Here is a 27624-nt window from a genome sequence, read left to right on the forward strand (position 1 = left end):
CAAATAAACGAATATGGTTAGTAATTAGCCTTGTTTTTAAAACAGAATAATTCATTAGTCTGCTAGTTAAAATCTCTTTTATACTCTTTACAGGCATAGTATTGCGGAAAGTTTGAAAAAGCCAACCAGGTTTATAGAAACATTTTGCTTTGCGTAACTGATCTTTGTTTAATACTTTCAGGTATTTTTTGTCTTGGTTTAACTATCATAAAGTTCGACTTGCTCGTGTTAAGTGTCAAACGATTTGCAATAGACCAGTGAGAAGTTTTGGACAATTCAGCGTTAACAACTTTCTCGACTTCAATGTTTTTTGAATAAAAAAGACTAGTATCATCTGCAGATAGACAAAACTATGATGTTTGATGAATTTGCTAGATAATATATGCATAAGAGAAAAAGAAGTGGCCCAAGAACACTACCCTGTGGCACGCCATGTTGAACAGGCATCTTGTCAGAAAATTCACCAACTACAGAGACACATTAAATTCTATCGTTAAAATAAGATTGAAACTAATTTAAGGGATTTTCTCTAATCTATAGCATTCCAGGTTCTAAGTAGAATCTTATTATTAACTGTACCGAAAGCTTTTGCAAATCCAGAAAGATACCACATGAGAAAGTTTTCTTTTCAATGGCATTTATAAGATTTGTGCATTGATCAAGTAAGGCAAAAGAAGTTTATTTATTCCTTTGGAATCAAAATTGATGAGGATAAAGGATTTTTCCTTTGAAGATAACTTAGAATAGTCTCTTGTACATCATTTTTCAAATATTTTGTTAAAGATGGGTGACATAACGAGATTGGTTGAAAATTTGAAACGTCAAATTTAGGGACTTGACATAGTACCCGCTACTAAAGAAATGTTATCATTATACTTCTTATGTGTTTTGTTGGTAAGTTCCTTTATATCTTCCCATATCTTTTTAGAGTTTGCTTTAAAGGCTTAAAAGTAGGATTTGTAACAGTTATTTTTACTTATTCTCATAATATGGATTGAAGAATTTCTCTAATATTAATATTGTTGATACCAGAACGGTATTTTAATTTCAAAACATTTTCATACGGTTTATTTTTTTTGGATATCGATTTCAGTATATCTTTTGCATTTTTTGCACTGCTTCTGTCTTTTTTTAGATACGGGCTTCAGCAGGTCATGTTTGTCAATAACCTTTAGAATAGTTTCTTGAAAGCAGATGTATTTATAATCAAGGTTATTGTGCAAAAGTTCTATAGAATTGAAACTTATTTTACTAATTTCATAAATGAATTTCGATTCGTTGAAGTTTCGGAAATCATGATGTCATGAATGATGTTATGAAATGTCATGACCCTTTTTATCAAGTCAAAAGACTCGCTTCCTTGCTGATGCTGTATTTAGATGTGGGAAGTATATTTTTATCCCTTGCGTCGTAAGCTAGGCCGACAGGGCGATAATGTTCTTGGATTTTACAAAATTTCGTTGTTCTAAGTTTCATCACGATTTGATAGTTTTTAATTTTTCTGCTTCGAGTGCTGAAGTTTCTTAATTTTTTCTGATTGTCTAGTACTCGTTTCTTATAGCCAGTTTCTTATAAAAAAATGAGTGTATTTTCAGGAAGGGGCGTTGTCCAACCCACGTGAGCACCAGCCTCGTAACACGATTCAGAATAACAGACGCAGTGAACAGAGGCCGCATGGGGAAAGATGGCGCCCGATCATGTTTCCAAAGTTAGTAACATGAGATCCATGACATCATAGTAAAATCTGGCTGGAACATTTTGGCTGAAAGTTCTTGCAGTAAGTTGTAGCATTTTCTAGTTTGTTTTAATGAGATTCGTCACTTGATTAAAAAATTTCAGTAGGTCTGTCCTACAAATGAAAAGAGTGAGTGCAATTTTATCAAAACATGTGCTTGTCGATCATCTAAGTTAGAAGATCCACTTCTAAGTTAGAAGATCTCCAAACCCCAGAAAAATCATCATTTATTGAAGAAGGTTTCTGTCAGTATGCCTTGGCCCCATTCCACTCAGTAGAGCTCGACTGTTGTCGTCATGTTTTTGATGTAGTTCTTAGGTTCTGAAAATTTCATTTGGTGTTTCTTTTTCTGATTGATTATTTCATAGCTGTAAAGTTTGTGTTCCCAGATGCGTGAGATCGTTTGTTCTACTAAGCTTTATTGTTTCTGTTGTACTTTCAATCATATTCTGTCCCTGAATGTGCATTTAAGTAATTTCTACAGACCTTTCCAACGTCTAGCCCGAGACAGACCTTCAAGGAGAAAGACAATTTGAAATTAAAAGGAAAAGTAAAATAAGATAGAACAAAGGACATAAGAAGCTCCTACTCTTCAAGATCCTCTTGTATTCAATTATTTCAATTTTTTCTTGTGCTTTTTGCAAGTTGTCAAGTGTAGAAGTCTTTTTAACGAAATATGCCTTTCTTCTTCAGGTTTGATCCCCCGCCCAAAGTCAAAGCAAGAAGTTGCCACTGCCAAATTGAGTTGTGTTCTATAAATATAATGCACAATTAGTGTGAATGTGAATTGCATAATGTTTGGATTATTATCAAGACTCTATCACAATGCTTGTGATTTTGTTGTTGGAGTTACAATAAATGATGAAGCCTTACCTGCCAGGCCGATAGCTAATTCTTTAAATCATTCTGGTGCAGAAAAGCCAAAAGAAACAAGTGATACTGCAACAAATGCCGAAACCATTAGAAAAGAAGATGCTCCTGATATCACCGAACCTAAAGGCACTGAAAATGATATATCCTTGAGTAAGGCATTTGATGGTGTTGTCACAGCCTTGTACAGTGGGAGAGGTCTAATAGATGATCATATTTATTTTTCCCAAGAGACTGTTGTTGGTAATATTAAGTTGCAAATTGGTACAAAAGTGTCTGTTGAGGCATCCAGAACCAATGAACAAGGTGGCTGGGTTGCAACAAAGGTGCAAGTATTTAATGAATGGAACACAGAACAAGAAGAAGTAGAATCTGTGACTGAGATAAATGGAATTATCACATACTTCAAGAATGTTTCAGGACTTATCAACAATAAACACTCATTTTCTAGAGCCTCGTGTCTGAATAATTACTATCCCTTGGTGAATGATTTTGTGTTGTGTAAAATACGAAGCGCAAATGGCCTGGAGAATGAGGTAGTGGCAGTAGAACCTCTGAGAGAGAAGCAATTTGTTGGAGTGGTAACAAGTATCATGAATAGATATGGCTTTATTGACGATGACATTTATTTTCCATTTGGGGCCTGCCGAGGCTACACTCCAAAGTTGAGTCATTGGGTACTTGTGACTGCTATTGAGTCAAACCAGAGACGTTCACAGTGGAGGGCAATGAGAGTAGAAAAGTGCACAGAAGATATGAAGTATGAATGTAATTCGTCTAGACAAATCATTTCAGTTTGTAAAATACAGGTGCTCTGAGTGTCTTTCAGACTGCTCAGTGTGATACCCACCATTGCATTTTTAGGAGTATGTCCAGCAACCTACATTTCTGGAGGAATTTTGTTGAAATTTTGGTCCCTTTTCTTCCAATTCAATGTTGATATCAAAGATGGCTTACATTTTGATGTTTATTTGAAAACTAATTTGTCATCATCATCATATCTTTCATCATTGTCTCATGTTGAAAAATTTACAGAATGTGGGGTATCTTTAAGCAGTTACTTTTTGTGAATATTCAAACATCAGTTCAAGCTTAAATTAATCGATGTGGGTTTTTCAGGAAAAAGTTTGGTGGATCTTCAAGCGAGCTAAAGGACTCTGCTTCAGGTGCATATATGAGAGGACGAGGTTATGGATACTATCAGCGACCTAGAGCCATAAATGTCAGGTAATTTAACTTGTTTCTTTTTTGGTAATAAGGCGTCTATGTGTCAGTTGGTATAGAGCACCTGTAGTGACACAGCACTTCCAAAAATGATTTGTATTATGAGGGACTGGTAGATCAGGCTCCATTTCGTTCAGGAGTAAACTTACAGAAGGTTAATTTTCCCTTTAGAAAGGCCAAGTAAAATGAGATCTTTTACTATTAGCTATGCTTGTCTCAGTTCCACGCTAAAATGAACAACCTTTAGTGGTGTTGTCAAGTTACAAATAATCTTGAAAAACTTGGATGCTAATACAGGTTTTTACTTCTTGCTGGTCTCCTTCTCTTAGGAAATATTGTCTTGCATACTTTTTACTACCATTTTCTTCATTTTCAGAAATAGCAGGGAACAAAACATGGTGCTACCAGGCCAGAGACCTACCAGGTACAAAAAATTTATTTCTTACAAGAGTTGTAGAATAATGTTGACTGCCTAAAGTAATATTTTAGCAAAACCTGATTTTATTAGATTTATTGTCAGCAAAAAACTATTAAATCTGTTTTTGTTGCAGGAAGAAAAAGATGTTTCTCCCAAAACATTTGAAAAGCTACGAAGTTCCTCTTGACATAAAAGACTGCATTTTAAGTGGAAAACAGTTAGAGGATGTTGTTCCAGATGTTGTTTTGGTATGTATAACACTAGAAAATATTGTTGTGAAGTCAAATTGACACTTATGGGCTGACCTTGTCTTTGCATCAGAGCTAACAAAGCCAATAATTCTAATTTTATAGCACATTTCTAGGGATATCTTAAATTTGTTTGATTCTACTTACATGCTTAGAAAACATAACTATTAAAAAAATTGAACATTAAATCAATTGCAAGGCATCAAGATGTAGATTATATTTATTTTCTCAAATCGACTGAGCTTGGATCAACTTTTTCATATATTGTATGACTTTTTTGATAGAAGTTTTCTTGTTTGATGCATCTCTTTTGATGCCTTAAAAGATATTCTGACAAGTATTTTTGTTATAAACTCAGTTTTTTATAGTGCTTACTTTTACTTATCATGTAGAAAAACACCATGCCAAATGCCAAATCTCCATGAAAGAGAAACATCTCATGCTCTGCATCACAGGGAATTCCTTCATTATTTGCTAAAATATAATAACTTCCAAATAGTCAAAGTATTTCATTACATCTTCTGTTTATAATCTTAGAGAAAAGTCGATTGTTTCGGAATTTTTTCTACAGCCACTTTCAATGGAGAATCATAGACCAAAGTTAGATGCATTATTATTTGCTGAAGAAATTGAAATGGAAGAAGAAATGAGAGAGTTTGATTTAGAGAAGGTAAGGCTGAAGCATTGTCTTTGATTGAATGAGGCCGAAACGAGCCTTTCTAGTATCTAAAGCCCTTGGTACCCTTTTTGGGAACAGAGTTCTTGATGTATTAAAGATACTGAGGCATTGTATATAAGCATCCTCTTTGGAATGGGGTCAACTGCTTCTCGTGTGATCACTCTAGTTTCATGTGATTTGTAATCATTGTTTACAAATAGTCATTGGGAAGCCTGTTAGAATTAAGTACGAGGTAGTTTCAAATGATCAGTTTCAAGTCCACCAATAGTCTTTCAAACGAAACAAGTTATTTACACATTTGGATATATGGATATATCGTTTTATTGTTTGATTGTTGCGCATTGCCTTGTAATCTCAGCAGGGGCTCCAAATATTTCAATATTTTCTATGAAAATATTTTAAAAAATAGCTAAGATATCTCACGTGTCCTGCGTTTACTCTTGCTTTTTAGATTGTGCTCAGAAGCTAGCTTCTAAGATTTGTAAATGAATGGAAACTTTATATTCATTTATGTTCTGCCATAACTCAATTAAAGCCATAAGCGATGAACAATTAATGACGACGTTTTATATCCAGATGTGAAAGGATGTAAACACTCGGAAAATAGACACTTTTTCTCCTTATTCAAGATTTCATTATCTGATAAAACCAAACCAGCAAAAAATTGTGTTCTTGTTGCATAATCATCCCTGTATTTTTTAAAACTAACTCAAGAGTTTCCCAATGAACATTTATTTGAAAAATCTGTGTATTAAACATTTGCTAAACAAACTCAGACTCAAATGTTATATAGAAAATTTAAGTTTGAATTTAAAAACCTCAACAGTAAATTCTTACTGTTGCGTTTGTTTCAGGTAACCCTTCGTCAAATGGGAGAATATCTGGTTTTGGTCGTCCCTGGCCTAGCCGAAGGCAGACCATCTGTGCTTATTGGTGATAAAATAATTCTTGATATAACTGGTATGTGCCTAAAATGTTTTTTTACTTTAAGGTAATGTTCGAGGGCTTATGGACAAATCACCTTTTCCATAACAATTAGCAGTGGCAAGATTTTGAGTAGACTAGAATTTAGAAAAAGATTTCATAAAACTTTTAGTAGGCGCTAATATGTAAACGGAAAGTCCTTCTGCATACAGTCTTTCCATGCATCTCCATGGAATATATACGCTTATTTTTATAGATTAAAAATAGAGCTTAAAACAACTGCCATATTGTTGTGCAGCGCAACTTTATGAGACAATCAATTCGAGATTTATTCACTCAAGCAAACATCATACTATTTGAAACTGTCATAGCCCCAAACTAGGCTAGACTTGTATTAGGGTATAGTATGTAACTTACCGCTATATTAGCAAAATTAAATACCAATATTCCGAATAATGTTGGATTATCTATATGAGAATAAGGGTATTTTCCTGACCCATTAATATCCCGAGCTGGATCGACATTTTGTTATAGTAACTAGCAGTTTTTTCCAACCCAATATGATCTAGTCTTCAAGGTCAGTTTAAATCACAATTTTTTAAGCTGCAACCTATAAACTTCATCTCAAGCTCGTTTTGCTACTTTGCAAATTGATGCCATTTTCACATTGTTATATCTTTGATATATCTTTCATAGATTCTCCTCTTAACTCGCCAAGATATGAAGGCTGTGTTCACGAGGTAATGTGGGGCTGATTGTGTTTTTGGTGTGAGCATTATACACGCACGCCATACAAATTCTCTCAGTTGCTTTGGAATAAATAATTCAAGTACAGAAGTGATGAAAGTAGCCAGTTCGCCATTTTGATCATTATTCTCGAAGTCCTATATTACCGACCAGTGTAGAACGCTTAATATTTTGATGGAGACCTGTTGAAGTGTTTGGTTAGTTTGAAGAGTAAGGAAGACTTTATGCTGCAAAATGCATCTGATTTCAATTTATACAAACTTACGAAGCTCAGTATGCAAAAAGGATATTTTTCATAGGGTATTTCTGGTTACTTTATTTCTCTATCTGACAATTCTGTTTGAGGTAGCATGCAAAGTGGAAGTTACTTTTCTTGTCCCAGGAAGCAGTTTTTGAAAGTTCAATCTTTCTCTTATCAATCAAATATTTTGCCAACCCAGCAACATTTTTCTGTACTAAAATTTAATAAAAAGTACGTACATTTTGTTTCATCGTCAAAATATCCCTTTCCTATACTCTGTTGTCATTTATTCCCTAGTAACTTCCCTAGTAGTAATTTTCCCAATAGTTGGATAGTTTACCTCTGAAACCCCTTTTTATTCGAATCATATTGCTCCATGTGTCCATGTTTCAAAGCTGAAATTATTAAAATAATGAAAACTAGAACATTAAATAACAAACAGTGTTGTGATGCCATTTCTTGTAGACATTTATGTGGAGCATTGAGAGTATTGGCTTTTTGTTTAGGTGCGAGCAGAAGACGTTTTGTTGAAGTTCAGTCAAAGTTTTCACGACATATATCGAAGTGAAGACTGCGATGTCCAGTTTTTCTTCAACAGGTAAAACTGCATTACATATTTTCTTTTATCAGTTCGTTTACTGAGTGTTCGGTAGGTACGGTAGCATCTTGTAATCGCCTAAATCAAAGATGAATTTCTATGTTTCCTGTAGAACAACCATAAGAAGATGTCATCAAGCAGTGGAATATGGAGCTGAGCTCGGCAAAGAAGGTTTGTTTATCGTCTTTGCGCCATGACTGGCCTATTTTTTATAAGGCTAAGTAGTTTGATAAATATCTTTTGTATAAAACTCTACGATTTACGATTGTGGCATCTCTTTGTTGTTATCACGTAAACACTACAGCGTTCTCTTAAACAGAAGAAGAATGATTTCTTGCTCTTAACTTGAACATTTTTGTCTTATTTTTCAGTTCTATTTCCAACTGTTTTGAATAAAAAGCCCCCGCTGACACAAAATGTTCGATCACGAAGGCAAACAGGTATATTTGTGACGATTAGCCTTATGTCTTAAACCTATGTCATCTAAACTTTCACAAGAAAGGCTGTACAAGTACAATCTTAACATTTTAGAAGAAGTAAGAAAACATAATCTTTTCTTTGCAACACAACAATAAGATAACACAACACTTTTGTTTAGCAGAAAATTTTTATTTTCTGCAACAGGTTTCCAGATTTGACCAGTAAGGTGGGGTAAAATAGTGCCTCCCCAATAAGCGACTTCAACTCCAATGCGTTTGCCCCTACCCCTTAAGCGAGTAGCCCAATAACTGCCACTGGACTAATTTATATAGACATCTTGCCGTCTGACTATGCAAGGAAGCATAAAAATTTGTATTTAATGAAGCATGTTTTGTAAAAAATGCCAAAAGCCTCTTCCCTCTGTAGCTTTCTTGCAGTTATGCCATATGCTTTTGTCGAGACCCGTATAACAAGCCATCATGTATATACCCATTTTATAGAACTGGTTTTTTACAACAAACATTTGAATCAAAGACAGCAGGCAGCAGTCAGACGAATAGTTGCAGCTCAAGGTAGACCAACTCCTTACCTTCTTTTTGGTCCACCTGGTACCGGAAAGACGGTGACGCTTGTTGAGGCCATTCTTCAGATCAACAAGACGCTGCGCTTCTCCCGTATTCTTGCCTGTGCCCCTTCCAACAGTGCATCAGATCTAATCGTAAGTAAAGATCGATATATTTTAAAGTAAAGTATTGAATAATTTGTACAGTGGTAAATCTAGTTTTTTAGTGAGTAAATGAAACTGTTGTATTAAATGGATTTTTTGATTGAATAGCTTATAAAAGATTTTAATTATTTTGTGATAATTTGTGGTACATACAACTTTAACTGAGTATGATCTATGGTAATACCCTTTAAGTTCATCAATACCCAGGGGATGCACCCCTATCCCTTTTTAGGCATGGACCCAATTTAGATGTATGTCATTTCCCAGGTCTCTACAAAAATTTGATAACATTTCAAATGCAAAATTGTGTATTCCCTGTTTTCTGACGATTCAGAGAAAATCATTTGTTTGGGGTTGTACCCTTTGATCGACCTCCTCTTGACCGACACGGAAGCTATAAATAGATTCCATGTTTGCCTTCCTATCTTCTGACAATGCAGAAATTGAGGTCACTGTTGTCTGAATTGCATTTTTTAACTTACACATTTGCTATATTTTTTTTTTCTGGGATAGGGGAAAAGATTGATTTTAGAGAAAGTGAGCGGATTAATGAATTCTGCATATTTCGGCTGATCCAAGCTTTTCAAATACCTTATCGAGCTTGATTTAGTTGAATGAATTTCGAGTTTCAATCTTTTTCTAGGCCCAGCGGCTAGTCGAGAGCAAGCAATTTTCGAAGGGTGAGCTGATTCGTTTGAATGCGTTTCAACGATCTCAGGAAATCCCCGAACTGATTGAAGATTACTGCACGAATGACACGGATGATATCATGCTCACGTGCCGTTATCGTGTGATCGTGTGCACCTGTTCCATGGCCGGGATTTTATACTGTGCTGGCTTGCAATCTGGCCACTTCACGCATGTTTTTGTTGATGAAGTATGTAATCATTTTCGTATTCCAATTGAAAAGTTAGATCTATATAAAGGTAGTATCGAAATAGTGATGGGGCAACCTCAAAAGTGATGTGCTCGCGTTTCTGATTGCCCTATTTTCGATCCACATCTGGGTATATATATTTTCTAGCGTTCAGTTTTTTTATCTATGTTCTGACGTTTTATACTCTGAAGTGTGTCAGACAAAAAGCTTTTGCAATATGTTTCAAAAATTTTTCAAAGCCATTTTTAAATTTTGTACCACGAAAAGATTGCTTATAGGACGAATAGCAAGGACTTGACTTTATTCTGTTTTCTAAAAAGATTCTTCTTAGTAACAAATCTGTCACGAAATTTTTTCATTGCCATTTCATGAAGATGCTCTTTCCTTTAAATGAGAAATAAACATCATTAAGACCATCAATTTCTTTGACTTTAAGAATCTTTATATTATAATATTCTATTTTTCTCCGTAGGCAGGACAATGTACCGAACCAGAGTGTCTAGTGGCAGCTGGTATGTTGGCTGGGAATGAAGATGGACAGGTTCTTTGCAAAATTTCTTCCCAATATATTTGCTTATTCTCATTTCTGTCTTAAATGTTTTGTGACAAATGGTTATTTTGAGGTTTACTCGGAACAGTGACGGGTTTAAGTGGGTGCAAGGGGGCCCACGGCCCTAAGCCCCGCACTTTTCATAGCCATAAGGGCCCCGCACCTTAGGGAAAGTGTAGGTAGATTGAAAAGAATATGTCTGGCCCCGAGCCCCGCAGTAGCTAAAACCGCTGCTGACTCAGAACGATGAAAATATATTTTTAGAATTTTTGACTTTTGATCACATAATCTATAATGACACCATGAATACCTTTAAATGTAGAAAATCAATTAAAATTTTAGAAGTTAAGTGAGATATTGCCAATGAGCGAGATTGGAAGTTTGCTAACAGATAACTGTTATTTTAGCTTTGTTCAGAAAGTTGTTAACAGAGACCAAGTTAAAATAGTTTGATGGGGAAAGAGCCTAGGCTTCTGTGGCCAATTCTCAGCTAGTTGCTAAGTCATTTAACTGATCTTGCAAAATAATAGGTAATCCATGATGCTCTTTCAGGCTAAATGATTCAAATTCAAGTGTTCTCAAAGCATATTTTTGTGATGTTATTACACAAGAACTCTATAGGTCCACGTTGTTTCTAGATGGTCTTGGCTGGTGACCCTTTTCAGTTAGGCCCAGTTTTGCAATCCGGCATATCCCTTCGGTTTGGCCTTGGAACATCGATGTTGGAAAGGCTGATCTCAAGGTCACTGTATGCGCGAAACGAAATAGAGTTTGCTGACGATGGCTGCTATAATCCTTTACTCGTCACAAAGCTTGTCAATAACTACAGGTATTTGTCTTAATTTTAAGCGTTTCGATTTTGTCTTAGCTGAGGCATGGCAAAGTTAGGAAATTTTACTTATTTCATGATTTTTAATAAAAGGCTAGGTAGAGTTTCCCATCTGCTGCATTTTATATAGGCCACATTTTACTTGAGTCTAACTCCGAAGTGATAGGTAAACACGAGACAGTAATTGACAGTAAGAAGAGCCCCCAACTCTCACCTCACAACTTCTTGGCACCCAAAGGATGATAGATGTTACGATGCAAAGTTATATTGTTAGAATTTGGGGGGGGGGAGGGTTGTAATAGTGACGAGTGTTCTTTGAGTAGTTTTGCTTTTCTTTGCCAGGTCCCACGAGTCGCTGCTCAACCTTTCTTCAACATTGTTCTATCACGGAGAGCTGCGGCCGTTTGCCAAACCAGAACTGATCAACTCGTTTATTGATGCTGATTTTCTTCCCAATAAAAAGTTCCCACTAATTTTCCATGGGGTCCGGGTAAGTTACCTCATGAGGTAGTTGCTTGTTGTTGTAACTATAAATATCACCTGATATAGCAGTGCTTGATGGACAAAGTACAGAGCAATTGGTATTTTAGGGGTCTAATAAAAAAAGAAATGTTCACTGTTTGCTGTTTCATGTTTTCACAACAATCAGACAGACGCCAAAGAAAACAGTCCATTCATAATCTTAGTGACTTTTTATGGACTTAGATACCTGAACGCCTCACAATACTTGAAAATTAACCAAGTGTTGTGCATAATGACCTTAAGCTTCCAAGTTCGTAAGAACGGTGGACCATCACCTTCTCCCTGTTAAAGACAGAAAACAAACATATTGGAAAAAAACCTTTTATTCTTTAATATTAACAGTGTCATCTATCCAAAGCCTGTTTCATTTTTCAAAATTGAAAAAAATTGGCATGCATAGCAATTCCTTTGTCTGGTGATGTGGTTTCTATTAATGATTACTTTTATTCTATAATTTTATCGCTGATAGACTCAGACCGGATTTTCTTATGTCTTAGCTTATGTGTTCCAATAGTTTTCCGCATACAAATGAACCGAACAAGCTCATGTATGCCCGCAAGCCGGTACAACGATTCAGGCCCCCTAAACTTTCCTCTGTTTGTTACAATCACCAGCATTCATTTCTTCACTATATAGTCCAAATTTATGCTCTTTAGAACGTTAGGATTTTGCACTTTTTCCATAACACGCTTATTAACTGCAGCCTATTCGTACTATTACCAATAGGGAGAAGACATGAGAGAAGGGAACAGTCCCTCGTGGTTCAACCCAGCCGAAGTCCTACAAGTAATGAAGTATGTTCAACATGTAATCAGCCAGCCTGGCAAAGAGGTCACCCTTGATGAAATTGGTATAATAACGCCATACAGAAAACAGGTAAAACGCAAATAGGAATTTGCTGCAATTGGCTTTTAACAGTACCCCATAAATAAAGTTTACATAAAGAAAGAATCTCAAGGCCCAAGTGTGACATTGGCATGACATGGCATCATCATAGAGCGATATTTATTCATCAAAATATTTTATCAAAGCCTTAGATAACGAGATTGTATATTTAACAAATATCTTAACTGATTTTCATTAAAGATTAAAGCTTTTGCCTCATCATTCATTGCGGATTTTGCCTTCGTACATTGGTAGAAAAAATACGAGCAATAGCATTGTCATCGCAAAAGCAGAATATATCAATGCTTCTTAATAAACGTACGTTTGGAGTAACATGAAAATTTTTGCCTTGTTAAAAAGCTTTTTTTAATTTTACTTCTAAGGTCGAGAAGATCAGGCTAGTTTTGGAGAGTGTCAATTTACAAGGAATTAAAGTTGGGTCCGTGGAAGAATTTCAAGGGCAAGAGAGGCAAATTATCATTATTTCAACGGTTTGTTTTTCTTTGCTTTCAAATATTGCTTTCAAAGTCTTCACTTGATTGCCGTTGCTTTCCACTAAATTCTCTTTTTAAAGACCTGTTTTTCAAAGATCACCATTTCCTCTCAACCTTACCCAGTTGTGGCTGGTTCGATTGCCTCCTTTGTACGGGAAGATCTCCGTCATTTTAAGTCGAATACATATTGGTATCAAGGATGCTATGGTTTCCCTGCGTTCTCTGTAATTTAAAGAACTGTACCTATTTGTGAGTGGGACGGCTTTGGTCTTTGATTTGATAACGTGATCGAGTAGCTCAGTTAGTAAAGCAACAACGCACAGGTTGCTGCTCGTGGGTTCGAGTCCTGCATTTGTCGTTAGCTTACGTTTTCTCATGGTAACCACCCGGTTTTATGAGCATTGAATTTCGGGATATTAGGGGAGGGGAGGAGGGGACAGGATCTTCTTGGATAGGACAGGATTCTAAGTACACAAGAATTTTTTCTCCACTTTGTTAATCATGACAATTTGTTTATTCTAGGTCCGTTCAAACGAGTCGTTTGTAACCTTTGATCAAAGACACGCTCTAGGCTTCCTCAGCAATCCAAAGAGATTCAATGTAGCGATCACAAGGGCACAAGCATTGTTAATCGTCATTGGAAATCCACATATTCTCTGCCGGGTACGTAGGCCTACCAGCATATCGTTGAACTTTGTTGATCTTTTTATCACCGTGTATTGTGGTAAATTCTGTTGTAGCTTTTATAGTTGTTTTCCACCTCGTACATTTCCTCCTCCATTACATTGTTCATTGGCATTATTTTCTGTGTCAATCGAAATAGGATCAGATGCACAAATGCATCTTATGAAGGAATCAACATTGTACGGAGAGGGTAAGGGGGTAGAGAATTAAGAAACAGCGTTGAAAGCCCGTGGTAATTGAACCGTGAAGTTGTCAACTTTCTAACGTGAATATTGTGGTGTTTTTTGGCAAGAATTGCAGCTTTGTATGCTCATGTTTACAATGCTTATTTTCCTTGTCCCTTTCTGCAGGACCCATACTGGTGCTCATTGGTTCAGTACAGCGTGGCGAATTCTGCATTCACTGGTTGTGAGCTCCCTTCCTTGGTTGACCCTAACATAAAGGTATCTAAATTTCATTGTTCTACTGACGAAATCCTAATGCTTCGTTTTAATAAGGCATATGTCATGGTGAAGGAACAGGACCCTTTTGTCTTAGACACCAAAGTGTGTACAGCTCTGCCTGTACGGCATCGAACACTTTATAACAGGTCGGTAAGCTTCTGTCTTACTGTAAAAACTAGGGCGTATTTAAAGTTTAATGTGAATTTTAATGAAAGTACAGTTAAGTCATCGTCTGAATATTTGTTCAAAATATTTTTGTCAAGTGCAGTAAAGAACAGTATTGCTATTCCAATGTCAAACCTTGGGAAAGTGTCTTGAAGTCGTAGAGAAGTATTAAGCATTAAGGTGATTTGATATTAACACAATAATTTTTTTATGCAGGATAGTTTCGATACAGCTCTTACAATGCTAGGTGTTGCTCCGAATAATACAGATGAAGTACCGGATAGTGCAAACGTGACCGGGGAAAAAGTAGTACCGGATTCGTTAGATGAAAACCGGGATGATCCGACTGCTTCAAGGTATAATCGGAGTGGCCTAAAATTTGATAATGAATCTGAAGATTCTTGGACATGACAAGAAGCTGGAAGACCTGCTAGTGTATTATTAACTGTGAGTGAATTTTGTTGATGTCTTGGTGACAAGGCAATAAACATAGAACCAAAATACCGATAAACATAAAGAACATTAAAAGGTTGACAAGTTTTGTACAGAAATGGTAAGTTATGCTATTTCAAAACGCATAGGTTTTTGTTAGTTATTAAAAATCGTTCTGTTTTTGAGCTCTCGTTTGGTTTATAAACGCAAGCTAGATTTTTCTAAATATTAAGATAAACCTCTAAGTTTTTTAGCTTCTATATTTTTAAAAGAATGTTTTAGGTCTTCATATTATCATTTAACGCCCTAGACAAGAGTTAGGCTTTAGTCGAATGTAAAATATATAGTTTATGGCTACTGGTTAGGTCAGAGAGTTCCATTTTAGGCATTCATGATATGCGATTTCTATGATTTATTTGGTGATATGTATAAACACCCAGCTATTGTTGTTTTCTCTACCCTATTTTGCCCCCTAAATACCCCCACCCTTCAACTATTTCTCAGAAATCTACTGGAAACAAAAATCTCATTCTAAACTTTCTAAGAAGTTTGCAAACATTTATCAACCCCTTGTCTGTAGGTATTTCATATCCGTTAAGAATGCCAAAAAGTTTTCGAAATAAATAGTTCTACAGTAATATTCTACAGTAAGTGCAAGGTTTGAAATTTTCAAGGGATTTTTTTATGTTGAAGATGGTTTCGTTGGAACTCAATGCATTTGAGATTCGATATTTAGATGTATATATAAAACTAGGTTAATTAAAAATAAATCTATTTAGTTCATTATGAAATAAATGTTATGTTATATATAGAGTTCTTGTACACATAGAATTGGGTTTAGTATGGTTCATACGCAAATGTTGAACTTTAATTGTTATGTTAATGTTTCCAATGATCAAAAGAATGTTTTGTGGTTAGTCTGGTGAAAAAAAACTTATTACGTGATGGATTTATGGTGATGGAGTTATGGGTTGAAAGATGAGATGAATGCGAGAATGTATATTAGGTTGCTGGGGGTCATCAAATGGTGAAAAGCCGGGCAATCGTTTAATTTTTTACAAACCTCTAAAAATGCTTAACTGCCGTATGACTAAGGAAAGTGGAGCAATTTGCTGGGCGTGCTGAAATCCCCTTTTCGTGCTGCTATCAGAAACAAAGAAAAGATGGTGCCGAAATCAATGTTGACAAAGTTTTTACCCCCATCACAATCGAAGTATACCCGCACCCGATGTTATTTGCCCGAAACTGCTTCAACAAAAGTAAACAACAATATTGTCCTGAAGTTAACGTTCCTTCACCTCCTATTCGTCCTGCAAATGCCCCTGTATCATAGAAACTACAACAAACCCTCAAGGGTACATAAATTCTAAAAGCACATTTCGCTCGAATAGAGAGTTTTAATGATAGACTGATGTGCTTGTTCAAATTTATTCGTTCAACGATGTAAATGGACGCCATTTTAACTAGGCCCTATTTGCCTACAGCAGCCATTCCTCAGTGAAATAGACACCAAAAAGGGTAGCAGAATGACATTTCATATTGCAAATACAAGCAATTATGTTTACATTAATAACTTCCATGGTGATCTATATACACATGATGCGACGAAAATTCACAAACTTCGTTTACAAACTACAACATTCATTGCAGACGTACAGTCATTCCCCTAAAGCTGCCTTTGGCAATGTCTCCAAAAGTGACCAAGGACACGGTCAAGAGTAGCGGGGACTGGCTGCTAGAAGCGGATAAAGTTAAGTAGAAATTGAAATACAGATTCTAATCGCTATTTATCGCTAGAGGGTGATTCTGCCGCTTGCATAAATCACATATTTGAAAGACTGTTTTAAAACAAATACAAAATTCCAAATTTTTTTAACAGCAAAACTCTTAAGACATGAAAAGGGGTTTCCAGTTTCTTTTTTAAAACGAAAATCATATATGTGATTTTATGAAGTATTTCACAATGTTGGCCTAGACAGGCATGTAAGGTAGGAAGATGCTTTCATTTCATTGCATGTCTGTATTTAAAATAGAGCTAACGACATAATACAAAGAACATACAATAGTTTGATAATATTTTCTGAGCAGGGATAACACTAGTTCACTAACCTTCCCTTCTTCAAAATTTTAAAAGCAAGCAAAATCTTTTTCTATCGAGTTACACATGTATCGCGCTCTTGAACCTACAATACTTCTTCAAAAATGGCCACCAAAACTTTGTTGCGTCCTTCGGGGTTCGAAATACTTGAGGATACAGTCCATATGGCACTGATGTAATTCCACAGGGATGTAAATATCACAAAGGCATTACACAATGCCGCAATACACGTTTACTTGCAGGAATACCGTCTTGAGAAAACATGCCGCCCGGGGGATTTATGCACAAGCTGCAATTTCTTTTCAAATTTTGAGATGCAGAATTTCTGTTAGAAGTAATTCATACCACCAAACAATATTCCAGCATCTTTGAAAGAATCTTGCATACTAGCTTTCATTTTAGCGAAATAAAGGTTTCAACTTTACCAACCATGCAAAATAATGCACAATCGGACCTTTATATTAACAATTTAGCATCAAGAAAGTGCCATCTTTCGCTGTCTTTATCGGTAAAGGATACAATTTCGCTATGCTTGACACCTAACTTACCGAATCAAACTATTCTCGTTATATTCGGTCTGTTATTGCGACTAGAAATTTATGTTAAGGGTTACACAATTTAGTAACAACTTAAGCTCGTGTTTTTTATCTGCCGCCATTTTCGTGCAGTATAGTAGCATTTTGAAATTATATCAGCTAGAGTCAAAAACAAATCGTTTGCCACACTACTTCCAAGGACGCGAAGATGATCGTCCAGAGTTTTGTGTTGTTGTCGTCCTTACCGAGGCCTTTGAAGCGACTGTCGATCGGCTGGAGACTCGAGAACTCATCCGGCCTGTGGTTAAAAGATTTTCGGCATCAAAAATGTGCATCAATCTGATTTTGGGACAGTGCAAATAGCAAATCCAAGAATATATTCTTAGAAAACTTTTTTATCCAACCATAAACTAAAATATTATTAAACTAGCATGGTAATATTTTTCTCTCTTTTTAAAATTAAGAAAACTAAGATTTTGTCAAAGAAACGAGTTGCAAAGCAAGCAAACAGATTTGTTGATACTAAGCTTCAAAGATGTTTCAATTCATTTCAACTGAAGAGTAGAATGTAAAAAATTTTTACAAAAAGATCTGAAAGTTCATATTTTGCGCAATATAGTTCAAAGTAACAATATGTTCTGAAAAATATTTGACAGTGGACTTACTTGAATCTTCCTTCAGCAATTCTTCATCGAGCAAATCTTCAATCTTTTCGATTTCTTTGTAAAATTAAGAATATTTTTAAAATTCTTCATCTGTATACTTCCCAAATAAGGTTTACAATACTGTGTCACCCCAAGTAGATAACCCTTTATTCTACCCCTACTCTTCGAATGAACGCATCCTTGATAAGAATGAAAATTGAATAAAACTACCCCTCTTTTAGACGCCTTCTTGATAACAGATCACAGTGATCTTACTATACATATAATTCATCGCAGGAAAGAAATTATGGGAAAAATCATTTTTCGTTGCTTTAAAGGCACTTTGTTCCGACGCATTTCGCTTGGCATTTAAATTTCCTATTGGTTAGACTACACAATAGACCTATTGTTATGTTACGTATCTGATCGGCAACGTAAGGCTAATTTGCGATGTTTCTCGATCATAAACGCACTTCAAAGCCTTTTGTTATCTCTGAACAGTTGAATGATGGGACATAGCGCCTTTAAAGAATTAGGTGTCCGTTATAGAATTCCAAAAGTGCTAACACAGGATCTCTATTTTGTTGTGCTGATTTCACAAAACATTTTTTAGGAATTTGGACCACGTCAACTGAAAGATCACTATGGACATTGGTTTTAAAATCTATGAACCAGTCGAAAGCAATCCGTCAGAAAATTCACTTCTTTCACTTTCAATATCCTAATCAATTTCTCATTCCCAAAGGTATTCCATGTTGTTCTTTCAGGCTACCGAAAATCCTCGAATTGCCCCCCCCCCCCTCCTCGAAAAATTCCCCCTCGAATAAGCACCCAACCTAGAACTACAACTTGTCAATAAGCCCCCCATCTCGGATGAGTCCCCACTGCTACCGTAAACTCTCGAACTGGGCCCCTCAATTTACTGATTCTTGCCATCTGAGGTTGCCTTTGGCGTTTTATTGAATTACCACAAAAAACTTTTGGTAATAATTGAGTTAATGCTCATAAAAATTTTCTTTTCTTATAAAGTCGAACTTTCGTATTCTATTTAGATGGAACGGCTAGTAAACTTTTTACTGTGCCTTTGTTGAAGAAAAACTTCATAAAGTAATCATGAATTAAGTTTTGTAATCTTGTAAAAATTATGAAGACAACTACTGTTTCTTAAAATGACAAAATTCCCTACGAAAAGTTTTCAAAAAGACTTTCTCCTTTTCAATCAAAAATTCGCTAAAATCGTGAGCTTATTTTCTGAAAAGGATACTCTCACTCGTAAACCAGGCTAGATGCCTTTCTTCGTTTTGTTCCGCACTTTTAGGCTTCGGTTTGGCTTTCCGGTTCGGTGGTGGCGTTGGTAAGCAAGAGGCTGGTAGTGGGCCGGTCGTAAAACAGCCCGGAAACTTTTTCGATATCACCTTCATGCCTACGAGAAATACCAAGATTTAATCTCTGAAAGAAAGGAATTAGATGATTAATACATAATTCAAGGGGGCTCCGTTAAGCGGAAATCCATAGTCATAACAAATGTTGCTTGAGAACGTTAATGAAGGAGGGCGGAGTAAAAAAATCGTTTCATCAAATATCACTTCAGATTGAAATGATTGATTTTAATTTGGCTTTTTATACAATTTACACAAATATTAAAATTTTATACAATTCTCTGCTTTTTGTCTCACACTACCCGGAGTAGAAATCATCAGAAAACAGAATTGAAAAATGATGTTAGGCAATTTATACCCTGTCCTGGATCGAAATACACTTTCTAAACTCGTATTTTCGATCCGTTTTTAGCGTTTCATATCCTGCGTAGCGTCAGTTCGAGACTTTTAGCATGTATAAGAGCATTTTTGGCTCATAAGAGCTTTTAGAATTTTTTGGTTCTCTCAAAGCCTTTATCATTAAATTTTGTACCATCAAAAAATTTGTTTGTTTGTGGTATGATATAAAGACATGGCCATTAGAAAACATTCGTAGAATCAAACATAAATGAATATTCGGGTACGTACAAAAACGTCATACAAAAACGTATCCTTTGACAGTGGTTGACAGTCCCGATGATTTCAACTTGCATGATCAGATAGGTACTTTTTTCCTGTATTCTAATATTTTTCACTTCAGGGCTCCATTATCGTCAATATAACTTTATTATTCTTGGCTTTATATTAGTTAGGAAGATATTATGGTATTCCTTCCAACCATCCCCCCACTTGTTGAGCTGCCATCTAAGTTTATTTTCACAACTGTCCATTTTTAATTGAAAAATAAAAAGTAATTCACGTACCACCTGATAGTAGGAAGACATTATCGACATCTCTCTGCACGAAAATCGTCGCGACATTTGTGGCTATTCGCTCGTCTTCGTCATAAACTACTATGATTTTGCCAGTTTTATTTCTCTATCAAACCGTTAAGGAGATAGCTTTAGAAATATGATAGCAACAAATCATTCATAGGCAATACAATCGTGCATTCATAAGCAATACTTAGGATTCGACTCTCTGTGTGACTGCAGAATATGATAAAAAAGGCTTATTATTTATTCATAATGTTTGAATAAATATTCCCACAGTACTATTGAGCAGCAAACATATCTTTGTATGTTAATAAGATAAATTTTGACTGAATTGAAATTTTACTGTTTTCTGAAATAAACACGGTAATAAAACCTTTTAAAAGATTATCCTGTGTCTGGAAACCGTAAAACACGGACTCGGAAATGATACAAATTCAAGGATTTCTTTAGTGAAGTAATTGACGGACCTTGATAACATCGCTGAAGGATAGCTCTTTGCTAAAAGAAAGCAGACAAGCTACGTTTTAGTGACAAATCAGGTTGGAAAACGCTATGCAAAGACGGGCTAGGTGCGAAATGTTTATCTAAGCAAAAATGGGGATCGGGCGGAAATTTTTTTCCAAAATTGCTGCAAGCAGCCTGAAAAAGTTGTTGTGAAATTATAGAAAAAAAATTAACAAGTTTGTAATGTCGCAGACGTTAATGGAAAATTTTAACTTTTAACCTTTGTATTATATGGTTTCAAATATCTACGTTGTACTTTAAGATTTCTACAATGATAACGTTTGATCTAGCTTTAAAATAGGCTTTGGCCATATTGTATTTTTTGGCTTTGAGCTAACAATATCAGAAACATTAAATTCACTTGTCATTTTGTTACTAAATTACAGTATGCAACTATACTATGTAAGTCTGAAAAATATCATCATCATCATCATCTTAATAATTTTATTGAACAGTTCTATGAGGCATCTCCTTAAAAAATCGTTCAATCGTTAACCTTCCTATTCATTGTGATGTGAAGGTAGTTGAAATTGGACTATAATCTGAAGAATCCAACTTAAGAAATTATTAGAAAATTATCTTCGGGGTAAAGCTGTCAAAAATTATCTTTAGAGCGTCATACTTGGTAACACATTTTTTTTAATCGTTGCTAATGAAGAATTAATGTAAAAAGTGGTTGCTGATACAAAAACAATAAGAGCGGTTACGGCATAATTTGTTGATAACAAGTTGACTGTTCTTGAACCATTCGTAGTTGCAAAGAGAAGCATAATTTGGTTATATTGATTGTGTACTCGTTAGATCAGATTGGACTTTCAGTGTTATACTGCTCTTCTTAATAATTATATTATGTTTTGGTAGCGCAGTGGGGGTTGAATTTTTTTGGTTGGATGTGCAAGGTTATATTTCCCATAAAATTCAGACGAAGTAGCAAAATTTCAAAAATTATCTGATAAATTTGGATTCTAGGGGAGCTGTAGTGGCAATCCCTCCAGCAACTGCGCTGCTTTGTTTGATCTACATTAACATTATTTCCTTGTTGCAAATGCATTCTTATTATCCTTGCACTAGCCCTTTAAAAATTAAGCCTCTATTTCAATAACAACAAAAGCTCCAGCCATAACTGCGCTCAAACCCACCTCCAATCATATGACATTTATCGAAGGCGTCTCTGTCTCGAACATCTAACAAAAGGTATGGCAGGCTTGCTGCGTCTGGTGCCTCCATTTCTCGTCCAGTTACTGGTGGTTGTTGTTCGTATTCAGTATCCTTGATGTCGACCTCGCCTATACCACTGATGACGCTGCAAAGGATACGAATGGTGCATTGGTTTCATAGAAAAATCAGACGAAAAATTGTCAAATGGTCATAATTAATAATCTTTCATAGAAAAGCGAGAAATGAAAAATTTCAAACAGTCCAATTTGATTACTTTTGGACAAATTAGTTAAAAAATTGTCAACTGGTCAAAAGTTTTTGTTGTTTCAGAAAAAGAAAAGAAATTTTAACATTAGTCACTAGTTCTCAATCTTTTCAAAGAGCTAATTAAAACGCACAAAAACTACTTTCATAAAAAAATCAATGGACATTAGATTCTTAGCTGACTCAATAAGAAGGATATCGAAATTAGTCCGGAAATACCCCTTCCATAAAGTATTGGCTTCGCGGCACACTTTCCCTTTTAATCAACAGTGAATTGTTGACAAAATCAACGAAAGGTCCAGCTTTAGCACGACGAGGTGCACATTTTATAAAGGCTTACCCTTGCAGAGTGGATCTGCTCGAGTCTGGTGGATTGTTATTTTTCTCTTCAGCAGCCAGGTTTAAGTGTGGTATCTCGTCATTTTCGTCAAAATCTAAACAAAAACAGAAGGTTCCAAATACGATGAAATAAAACAAATTATTAACTTAAAAAATACTACAAGTTCTCAATAGCAGATCAGCAAACCATTGATCATTTAGCTTTTGTGTAAGAAGTAAGAACCACAGGATAGGCTGTCTACCGGATTCTGTGAATCTTGCAATGAGTATATATACGAAGATGAAAGTCAGAAACAAAGCAAAACGGCGACGAGAATAAAATGTAATTGGAAAAAATAAAATAAAGCAAATACTAATATTTTGCCCCGGGATACAGGGCTTCATTTAGCTTTTGTTTGCAGCTAGATTGCAAAATATGTTTCTGGCAGTATAAAACAAAAGAAAAGTGAAATGAACTAAAACCCTAAAATAACAATACCAAGGAATCAGTTTTTTAGGCTAAAATCTTCCTAGATACCTGATATTAAAAAATATAACACGAAATAAGTACTTTGAGCTTAAAATATTGTTTTTTACTTCTTGTACCAACATTTTATTGTTTCATTCAAACTAAGCATATATCCTATTGTAAATATTTCAAATTGAGTTTAATAATTTGTTGATTTCGTTCATTATACAAGTAATAAAGCTTTGAAAATAAACACAAGTCTGTAACCGGAAACCAAATAGTAATGATTGATATTCCCTTGGACCAAAGAGAGATTACAATCACATAGACTATAATACAAGGGGATCAAAAGATCAGAAAATCCAGTTTTATCACCTTACTTCACATTGCATTACAAACAATTATATTTCTTTGTTTGTTAAGACAGCTTGTTCACGCATGATGTTTTACTCTTTCATGTAAAGGCTCTTGTTGAAAACTTTAGAAAACAAAAAGTTTTTTCAGGGTTAATAGGTCCCTTGTATTTGCCTCGAATTAAATCAACAACTACCTCTATTGGTTTGTACAGTTGAAAGCCTCTCTCTCTCAAGTTCTATTGTTACAACTTGGGCCACTTGCAAGACCTGCATAAAAAAAGGAATATACATTTTGTCTAAACTTCAACACTACTGCAAGAATACTAGCTGCTAGGTAAAAGAAAATAGCCGGGAGGGCAACAAATTATCACAGGCAACTGCAAGACAAGACATAACTCAAATGAAATTTACTCAAAGGCAAATTAAATGCCAAAACACCCATATTTTGTGATAATTTGTGAATATGAAGTTTAAAATGCAAACCTTTTCAATATGTTTTTATTTTTCTTTATACTATACTTTTTTCATCTTTTTCAACTATAAAAACGTGACATACTCCAAAACAATTTGAATAGCGTTTTGCTCACATCTTCAATGAATAAAATTTTTAAGAAAAATATTTTCTATAGAATGCTATTACAACTTTTATCAACAAATTTGCTGATAAAAATTCATACCAATTGAGCATACGTTGATGGCTTCATTCGCTTGAAGATCTCATCTTTTCTCAATCTATAATCTGCAAAAAGAATCAATAATTACAAACTGACTAATAAAGGTCTTAGTGGAAAGATCTATTGCAAATTTGGAGTTGCAAATTTCAATTTTTTGTATTACAATAAAGCTACAAAAGTGTAATTTTTTTATAACTGTATAACTGCAAGATGAGCCTTCCCATCTTCCAGTAAGCACTGCATGATATATTTGAGCCCCATTAGTAAACAATTTATTCTTTTAAGAATATATTTCAAATGGATTTCAAATGATTGTGAAAGGAAAAATAGTTTCATAATTCTTACCAGACCACAATTTTATAAGAAATGCCTCAGCTCATACAAGCACCCACTCAAAAATTTAAAAATCAATTAAGCACCATGGTATTTAATCAGGGTTCTGGTTTGCATGGTTTGTGCAGTTTAGAATCAAGGGTGGCTTACAATTTTTTTAAGAACTCCATTTACAGCAGCATAAAATCAAGGATTACTTAAAAACAAAGGCAGCTTATAAATATGGTATGTAATTAAATTTCACTTTTGGTAAATTCTACTATTGGTAAATTTGATGACCCTCCACCGCTCTGTCTGGAAGATTAAGCTATGGCACTCTGTTTATATGATTACACAACAAAGGCATTAAACAACATCAAACAATGTTACTGGAATAGACATACTCAAGCTTAAGTCAAATTAAAAGATAAATACTTTTTCTAAGGTCTTCTATCTTTTCTAAATACTTTGTGACACTTGCACCTAAAATGGAAACATACAGTTCTATTAAAATTTCCAGCCTGAATATGCATTGACAGCATCTCAAACTTATAAACCAGTTGACTATGTAGGCTTATTAACTCATCTATCAACAATAAGCAATTATTTCCAGTTTTATGCAGAATTCATAGGATGGCAAGGTTGGAGGGGGAGGGGGAGGAAGATGAGCAGCGAGAGCATAGTTGGTGGGTGCCATGGGAACTTTTCATAGGAATCATAGTGATCATCATTTGAAGCGTTTGAAAATGAACTTTTTGGAAAACACACTTAGAGAAGAAATATACTTTTGCTGATGGTTTTGCAACTTGTTGTCGACTTAAGCTGTTCTCATACAACAAAATTCTGATTATTGGGAAGAGGGCTGAGGGCTATTGTTCCCCCTACCCCGCCTTGCTACTGATTAGCCAAAAGTATAGAATGATACAGAAGATTCATTTGGTACAACATTTTCTAATAGTGCAAAGGGCAAAGATTATCTCTTGTTCTCCCCTGACCAATTTATATACATGCAAAATTACTTGATTATTAAACAGCTTCATGAAGAGCCCACAACAAAAAATGAATTTGAAAGTAAGAAATCTTACCTGTGTCAACAGTTGCCTTCACACCTTTATACTTTGGATTCTCAGGAATTCTCTTGTTGAGGAACTAAAGAAAAAGCAACCAATTAAAACTAATCTTAGTAGGTCGATTTTACAGGGCAGGACAAATATTGAACCAGTGTACAAAATCAAAGTTGGTATACAGTTCGGAGAGTTGGCTATCTGAGTACAGATGCCAGACTGAGGAGGGAGTTGTCTTTTCTTAGATGATGCTTGAGAAGGAGAGGATGAGAGGCTTAGGCACAACATTGATTGGAGCCCCATAAAATATACCATATAAATTTGTCTCATATGGATAGTACATGACACCCTGCTAGCATGACCCCAGTGGGCCCATGGGTAAATGTTTCACTGGAGAGGTTGAGTTAAATATCACATTTTAATACAACTATAACATAGACCAGAGGAGCAGAGGCTCTTGGCAAGAAAAATTACATTGCTTTCATTGCTTTGCTCTACTGTTTACGATTTTATTCTGTCTAAGATAGTTGGCAAGACCTGCATAGTATACAATCAAAGCATAACAATTTTTGGAACAACAGAAAAGCAATATGGTTAATGACAGACTTTTGAATACTGAAAACTCAGTCTATAGAAGATATTCAACAGTAAGATTTTTCACATATGCAGGGGCAGCTGGCACCAGAAATAAACTGTAATTAGTCAGGTGAGCAGTGGCAGAAATTACGGGAGACATGGAGGGCTCTGCCCCCCACTCACGCTTTTGTCAGGGAATTGGGGCTTTCAAACCCCTGAAATGCTGAGTCTGTTTTCTTGTCGAAAAAAGAAAACAATGTAGACTTAGGGCATAGGTATAGCAGTGGTTTTTGATAGCCATAAAAATTAATTCGAAACTGTGATCCCCAATTCATTTCAAGACGACCTCAAAAACAGTGTCTCAATTGCCAGCATCAGAACAGGCTACTACTGCAGTAATGCGTTCTAAGGGCACGCTTGACCTTAAATGTGTCATGGGTTTTATCGATGCAACCCCAACAACATTTCAGCTACTGTGTGATTAGAAATGACTTTCTAACAACAGGGCCATCAGATACAGAAAGAACAGACCATCCTGGATATAATAGAGCTCGAAACAATACTTTTGAAAAGACTTGATAATTTTACTTTCTGAAAATCTCCCATCACAAGACCTGGCAATGAAAATAAGTATTTCTTTTCTCTCTTCCCTGCAAATCCATGGGAATGTCTCACTAACACTATAACAATCTTTATTAGAGAAGAGAAGTCTTTGGGTAGTCCATCGTTTATAAGCCAAAAAGTTGTTCATGCATTAGACTTTTACCAAATGAAATTACAGAAAAAAAATTGAGAAACATCCCAGAGCACAGAACCAGTTTGAATTATGGTAGTTATTTTGTTTGTGATTTTGTTTCACCATATAAGCGACCGATATCCCGGAATGTGTTATTAGACAGAGGAGGCTAATAACATGCAAGTAAAATACAATGGCTTTATTCCCTGTTTTCTATGACCAGAATGACAAAGCTACCCTTTCCTTCTGGCATCAGAAAATACCTAATTTGTAGTTTAAACAAGTTCTGTTCTTGTCAGTTGAAACAAAGGCAGCAGGTAAAATCTCTTGATTAAGAGCATATTTTAAAACTAGGCTGCTGGGAGATCCAGCTGCGTTTCATGCGACTTTTTGACACCTAAAAGAATGCTATATACATTAATATTTTAAAGGATCTACCCTTGTTTTGCATAACAAGATCTTGTGTTCGAAACAATAATTATTTGTTTTGAGAATTCCAAACCATTTTGTCCATCCAGGTAAAGAAATAGGCAGGCGTGGTTTAACTTTTCCTCTTTTTAAAACTAAATTCAACCGCAAAAACTCAAATTCTATTGTAAGTGAAAGATGCAGCACAACAATGACAACTAGGAATCATCAATATGAAGGATAGGATGCCAAGACCGTTATTGGCAGCATCATAATTTTAGGGAGGCAAAAATAGAATCAAATCCCAATACAAACAACAATAAATTGCACCCCAAGGTACACATATTCGTAACTTACATCATTTGGCTTCTTTGCTTTGTTGCTAGACGCCATAATACCTAGTAAATTATAAACCATTCATTGGATGAAAGCAACTACCAACAAATGCGAACTGTCTCCAAAGAAACTGAATAGTTTGAATCGGTCGAGGCTGTCATCGAAC

General features: G+C 35.4%; 2 protein-coding genes across 2 annotated transcripts; one reads left to right on the forward strand and one right to left on the reverse strand.

The window, feature by feature from the left end:
* Window positions 1-1639: 1639 nt before the first annotated feature.
* On the forward strand, window positions 1640-17501 carry LOC135692529 (RNA helicase Mov10l1). Its single transcript, XM_065210685.2, has 21 exons — window positions 1640-1777; window positions 2429-3365; window positions 3725-3832; window positions 4206-4253; window positions 4381-4495; window positions 5067-5165; window positions 6029-6134; window positions 6795-6838; window positions 7593-7684; window positions 7797-7855; window positions 8056-8124; window positions 8605-8822; window positions 9475-9708; window positions 10181-10249; window positions 10897-11087; window positions 11430-11577; window positions 12336-12485; window positions 12878-12985; window positions 13511-13651; window positions 14023-14115; window positions 14497-17501. Exons 2-21 carry the CDS (start codon window positions 2530-2532, stop codon window positions 14689-14691), a joined length of 3123 nt encoding a protein of 1040 aa, XP_065066757.2. The 5' UTR covers window positions 1640-1777; window positions 2429-2529; the 3' UTR covers window positions 14692-17501.
* Window positions 16232-27624, reverse strand: LOC135692535 (centrosomal protein of 41 kDa). Its single transcript, XM_065210692.2, has 12 exons — window positions 27480-27624; window positions 25424-25487; window positions 24774-24821; window positions 24030-24091; window positions 23547-23619; window positions 22550-22643; window positions 21927-22090; window positions 20714-20781; window positions 20272-20386; window positions 19255-19413; window positions 18012-18065; window positions 16232-17644 (listed from the first exon to the last, which is right to left on the reverse strand). Exons 1-12 carry the CDS (start codon window positions 27537-27539, stop codon window positions 17535-17537), a joined length of 1071 nt encoding a protein of 356 aa, XP_065066764.2. The 5' UTR covers window positions 27540-27624; the 3' UTR covers window positions 16232-17534.

Source organism: Rhopilema esculentum, chromosome 3, assembly GCF_057945365.1.
Source record: "Rhopilema esculentum isolate cy_ngs chromosome 3, ASM5794536v1, whole genome shotgun sequence".
NCBI lineage: Eukaryota > Metazoa > Cnidaria > Scyphozoa > Rhizostomeae > Rhizostomatidae > Rhopilema > Rhopilema esculentum.

Bases quoted from the DNA above. Each gene is read 5' to 3' on its own strand.
- LOC135692529 (XM_065210685.2), top strand. From the start codon at position 2,530: ATGTTTGGATTATTATCAAGACTCTATCACAATGCTTGTGATTTTGTT. The intron at 4,254-4,380 runs GTACAAAAAATT...TTTTTGTTGCAG, and splicing joins CCAGGCCAGAGACCTACCAG to GAAGAAAAAGATGTTTCTCC. The intron at 9,709-10,180 runs GTATGTAATCAT...TTTTCTCCGTAG, and splicing joins CGCATGTTTTTGTTGATGAA to GCAGGACAATGTACCGAACC.
- LOC135692535 (XM_065210692.2), bottom strand. From the start codon at position 27,539: ATGGTTTATAATTTACTAGGTATTATGGCGTCTAGCAACAAAGCAAAG. The intron at 24,822-25,423 runs GTAAGATTTCTT...TTTCCATTTTAG, and splicing joins GAAGGCAACTGTTGACACAG to GTGCAAGTGTCACAAAGTAT. The intron at 24,092-24,773 runs GTATTTATCTTT...TTCTTTTTGCAG, and splicing joins GATAGAAGACCTTAGAAAAA to ATTATAGATTGAGAAAAGAT.